This window comes from Sprattus sprattus, assembly GCF_963457725.1.
Source record: "Sprattus sprattus genome assembly, chromosome: 6".
NCBI classification, from domain to species: domain Eukaryota; kingdom Metazoa; phylum Chordata; class Actinopteri; order Clupeiformes; family Clupeidae; genus Sprattus; species Sprattus sprattus.
The window spans coordinates 8,314,478-8,320,477 of NC_137925.1; the positions used below are offsets into that span (position 1 = coordinate 8,314,478).

Here is a 6,000-nt window from a genome sequence, read left to right on the forward strand (position 1 = left end):
TGGGTATGATGTACTCTTGGGGTCATATTCAGCATTCCCCCCCGTCAAACACGGCAAGTCGAGTTGATGCCAAAGAGCTTGATTTTGGTATCATCTGACCACATTCTGTCTCCCAATCCTCCCTAGAATCATTCAAGTGTGCAATGGTAAACTTCAGATGGCCCTGTACATGCGCTTCCTTGAGCAGGGGGACCTTGCGAGTGCTGCAGTACTTCAAAAATTACGGCGTGGTGTGTTGCCAATGGTTTTCTTGGTGACTCTGGTCCCAGCTGCCTTGAGATCATTCACAAGCTCCCCCTGTGTAGTTCTGGGGTTATTCTGCACCTTTCGAATGATCACTGATTCCGCACGAGGGGATATCTTGCATGGAGCCCCAGACCTAGAGCGGGTGACAGTTGTTTGGTGTTGCTTCCATTAATGAATAATCGCAACAATAGTTATCTGCTTCTCACCAAGCTGCTTGCCCGTGGTTTTGTAGCCCATTCCAGCCTTGTGCAGGTCTACAATCTTATCTCTGACGTCCTTGGACAGCTCTTTGGTCTCGCCCATGGTGGTGAGGTTGAAGGTGTGAAGTATGATTCTTTGGACAGGTTTCTTTTATACAGGTCACCAGTTGAGATCAGGTATACCTTGTTAGACCTAATGAAGACTAATCTGTGTGCTTTTTGGGCACATAACTGGCCATTGGGAGCCAGAATTCTTGCTGTTTGCTTGGGGGTTCAAATACTTATTTTTTGCATCAAATGCAAATAAAGTCATAAATCTTATAAAATGCATTTTTCTGGATTTTTTAGTTGATATTCTGTTTCTCACTGTTAAAATACACCTACCATTAAAATTCTAGATAACACATTTCTTTGCAAGTAGCCAAACTTGCTAAGTCGGCAGGGGTTCAAATACTTATTTTCCCCACTGTATATGTTCATGCTATGTTCAAAACGTAAATGTTCATGCTATGTTCAAAATGTATATGTTCATGCGATGTTCAAAATGTATATGTTCATGCTATGTTCTAAATGTATATGTTCATGCGATGTTCATAATGTAAATGTTCATGCTATGTTCAAAATGTATATGTTCATGCGATGTTCAAAATGTATATGTTCATGCTATGTTCTAAATGTATATGTTCATGCTATGTTCTAAATGTATATGTTCATGCGATGTTCAAAATGTAAATGTTCATGCTATGTTCAAAATGTATATGTTCATGCTATGTTCAAAATGTATATGTTCATGTGATGTTCAAAATGTATATGTTCATGCGATGTTCAAAATGTATATGTTCATGCGATGTTCAAAATGTATATGTTCATGCGATGTTCAAAATGTATATGTTCATGCTATGTTCAAAATGTATATGTTCATGCGATGTTCAAAATGTATATGTTCATGCGATGTTCAAAATGTATATGTTCATGCGATGTTCAAAATGTATATGTTCATGCGATGTTCAAAATGTATATGTTCATGCTATGTTCAAAATGTATATGTTCATGCTATGTTCAAAATGTATATGTTCATGCTATGTTCAAAATGTATATGTTCATGCTATGTTCAAAATGTATATGTTCATGCTATGTTCAAAATGTATATGTTCATGCTATGTTCAAAATGTATATGTTCATGCAATGTTCAAAATGTATATGTTCATGCAATGTTCAAAATGTATATGTTCATGCTATGTTCAAAATGTATATGTTCATGCTATGTTCTAAATGTATATGTTCATGCGATGTTCAAAATGTATATGTTCATGCGATGTTCTAAATGTATATGTTCATGCAATGTTCAAAATGTATATGTTCATGCTATGTTCAAAATGTATATGTTCATGCGATGTTCAAAATGCATATGTTCATGCGATGTTCTAAATGTATATGTTCATGCTATGTTCTAAATGTAAATGTTCATGCGATGTTCATAATGTATATGTTCATGCAACAAGGGACCTACAGATAGGCCTGCACGGGACAAACTGTGCAAGTCAGCCAATTAATGTATACCTATACAAACTGGTTTTGGCCATTTGGTGGCATATCACTTCATACAGTACCATCTGCCCTAATGCTACTGCCCTTCTAACCTGACCAGAGCTTGAAGAGACTGAAAGGCTCATCATATGGAGTATCAGTATCCCTCTTTCAGGCTTAACATTCAACATTCAAGATGGTATGGCTGCGTATGGGACTGTGTGTGCTGATTTATACTTTAAATACATGAGTAGCTTACTCCATACTGAAATGCTGCAATCATTTCGTTATCACCACGAGTAGTTATTTATGGAGAACATGGACTCATTCAGTCATTACTTCATCACCACGAGTAGTTTTTTATGGAGAGCATGGATTCATTCAATCATTACGTCATCACCACGAGTAGTTATTTATGGAGAACATGGACTCATTCAGTCCTTACGTCATCACAACGAGTAGTTATTTATGGAGAACATGGATTAATTCAGTCATTACATAATCACCACGAGTAGTTATTTATGGAGAACATGGACTCATTCAGTCCTTACGTCATCACCACGAGTAGTTATTTATGGAGAACATGGATTAATTCAGTCATTACATCATTACCACGAGTAGTTATTTATGGAGAACATGGACTCATTCAGTCATTAAGTCATCACCATGGACTCATTCAGTGATGCGCACCATGTGCTGGACACCAAGGTCTGTTTTTATGAGGTCATATTGGGAAATATTCCACTGTGGTAAATGGTCCACTTTAGGAAGTGTGACAAAGATCAATGTCTTCACCAGGGAGGTACTCCAAGGATGTGTGGCACTTACTTTGACAAAGATCAGTGTGTCTATCTGTGTGACTTTATTTTTCTTTGTGTTTGTCTCTCTTACCCAGTATGTGTGTGTGTGTGTGTGTTTGTGGATGTGTGTGTGTGTGTGTGTGTGTGTGTGTGTGTGTGTGTGTGTGTGTGTGTGTGTGTGTGTGGATGTGTGGATGTGTTGTGGTATGTGTGTGTGTGTTTGTGTGTGGATGTGTTGTGGTGTGTGTGTGTGTGTGTGTGTGTGTGTGTGTGTGTGTGTGTGTGTGTGTGTGTGTGTGTGTGTGTGTGTGTGTGTGTGTGTGTGTGTGTGTGAATGAGCACCTCTTCTGCAGGAAGGCTTTGTCCTTATGGATATCCTGCAGGCTCAGGTAGACGGGGAAGAGGGCGTTGGCCAGAGACTGATCCATCTGCTGCTCCACCTGAGCCAGTGTCTCCCTCATCTCCTCAGACAACTGTGTGTGTGTGTGTGTGGGGGAGAGAAAAGGAGAGCAGGTAAAGAGGGAGAGGAGGAAAGCAAGAAGGAAAAGGAGGAAGAGGGATGAGGGGTAGAACGGTACAGAGATAGAAAGAAGAGATAGACAGAGAGTAGAGATAAAAAGAAGGGATAGGCAGACTAATTAAGTTCTGATATAATGTATCAGAATTATAATGTGTAAGAATTATAATCTATCAGAATTATAATGTATCAGCATTATAATCTATCAGAATTGTAATGTATCAAAATTGTAATGTATCAGAATTATATGTATCAGAATTTTACCAGACTCTGTTTGCCCATCTGTAAAAGTCGACTCACCCCACCGGCTTTAGCTATACTCTCAGAATAAATTCCGTTTTAATATCTACACAGGACTAGCCACTCTGTCCTGAGCTTCATATGATGCTTGAGAATAATTTCATGAGTTTAAAAGATCAAGATAACATACAACAGAATGGATGCACACCAGCACTGCATCAGCCAATCATATGACAGACTTTTATCAGCCAATCATATGACAGACTTTTGGGGATCTTTTTGTTTTGAAGAGAAAGGGGAAGGAGCAGGCTGTTGACATGGTTTATGTTGCTTAATCTCAGATCTCATGTTCAGTTCAACAGGTAAGCATCGTACCTCTCTCGCTAATGTACAGTGGTGCGAGAGAATTTGTGAAGTTAGACATTTTTGAAAATCTGGGTCAAGACAGCAGGGGCTCACACACTCACACACTCACACACTCTCTGGCACCACGTCAAGGCACATGAAGTGCCACAAACATCTGTGCCTCTTTCACCTGGTTCATAATGGCACGAAGATCAGTCAGTTAAGAGCTAGGCTACTCACCAAGCTGTCCAACCTCTGGTAGACCACAGTAAACACATCCACCTGTACAGCACTGAGGCAAAACAACAGTCATGGGGAGCAAATGAGACCAGTGACCTCTCACACAAATGACAGAACTTCAGATGTCCTCCTCTGTCTCTCCCTACAACATAACATGGGTGCCATATTTGGACTGAAATTAGGCTTAAATGTCGTTTATAAGCAGTATTACATGACACACTGAGTGGCTGAAATTATGGTAGTAACTGTTAAGCTCTAATAGTAAAACGTATTGTTTTGTTGACCTGGCAAAGATCATCTTCCACATATCCTGGTTGCTTAATAAACTATGTAAAGCTGTTTGGTTTACCTGACGAAGACCTTATTCCACACATCCTTGTTGATGCGGATGTCCTCCTTGACTTCAGAGATTAGTTTAGACAGAGCGTTCACAATCTCAGACAGGTCCTAGGGAGACAACAGAGGACAAATATACTGTATGATTCCACCATAGACACTAATGCCTCCACCATAGACACTAATGCCACCAATGTCAGTGTTGGGCGTTCAGTTAGTCTCATTTGTAAAGATGCAAAGAGCATTGTGTCGTCCATTGTAAAGTTTGCCCCAGCTCGGCAGAAAAACAAGTAATGGACTTTTGTCCATTATGGACTTACTCATTTTTAAAAAGAGCCCTTAAATAAATGTCATCGTTAAATGATAGAGAGGCTGTGATTTTTGATCAGTCTTCCTCTTAGTTATCACAATGGCTGCCCAATGACACGTTTGGAAAATGAAGCCCTGGTATGTTACATTCAATTCAGTTCATTTAAGGAGAACCTATTAAAATGAGGCCCTGATCTGTTACATTCAATTCAGTTCATTTCAGAAGAACCTATTAGAATGAAGCCCTGATCTGTTACATTCAATTCAGTTAATTTATGAAGAACCTATTAGAATGAAGCCCTGGTCTGTTACATTCAATTCAGTTCATTTCAGAAAAAGCTATTAAACTGTAACCAAACCCACTGAGCACACTTACTTTGGTCATGGGCTGATGGAGGCCCTGTTTGATGTTGAACCACTCCTCCGTACCTGTCTGCAAGAGATGCACGTGCGCGCACACACACACACACACACACACACACACACACACACACACACACACACACACACACACACACACACACACACACACACACACACACACACACACACACACACTCCATATCAGGGTACGATGGACCATCCTTTATGAAAGGGAAGGGGATAATGCTGCCCCACAATTCCTTGCGGTCAATCGATCAACATGACGATGGGACGTACTATTAGACGTTAGACATTAGACATAACATGGCACTATTATCATTGCTGATACTGCATGTTACATGGCACTATTCTCATATACAGTATTATTATGCTTTTCTAAATCCAACATTTATACTGACTTTACTAAACCTCAGTTATTAAGTTATTAAATCAGACCAGAATACATTCAATTTGATTATGGCAATCTACGTGTGGCTTCCCCTTCCATGTATCTGTGTCCTGGGCCAGGCATTTGACTATAGCACCAATGTAGTCACCTTAATATCTGGAGGAAAGGAGTGTTTATTGATGATCACATAACTTACTTTGACAGCATATGTGACCTCCACCTTCAACTCAAACTGGGCTGGATTGAGCTTCTGGAAAGCCCTGGTCTTACAGATCTGCACCATCACTCTGACAAGGGGAAACAGAGCAGAACATGACAGTTTATTATCGCAATGTTTTTCTCTCTCTCTCTCTCTCTCTCTCTCTCACACACACACACGCACACACACACACACACACACACACACACACACACACTCAAACAACACACACACGCACACACACACACACACACACACACACACACACA

At 40.0% G+C, this 6,000-nt stretch overlaps 1 protein-coding gene across 1 annotated transcript in view; it reads right to left on the minus strand.

Moving 5' to 3' along the window:
• unc13d (unc-13 homolog D (C. elegans)) overlaps nucleotides 1-6,000 on the minus strand; it is a gene marked incomplete at both ends in the record, with an annotated part of 29,535 nt that overhangs the window by 12,840 nt on the left and 10,695 nt on the right. Inside the window, 5 exons of the mRNA XM_080840520.1 lie at nucleotides 3,116-3,246; nucleotides 4,116-4,167; nucleotides 4,465-4,562; nucleotides 5,137-5,193; nucleotides 5,729-5,819. Coding sequence (XP_080696646.1) covers nucleotides 3,116-3,246; nucleotides 4,116-4,167; nucleotides 4,465-4,562; nucleotides 5,137-5,193; nucleotides 5,729-5,819 — 429 coding nt within the window. The remainder of the gene's footprint in view (nucleotides 1-3,115; nucleotides 3,247-4,115; nucleotides 4,168-4,464; nucleotides 4,563-5,136; nucleotides 5,194-5,728; nucleotides 5,820-6,000) is intronic.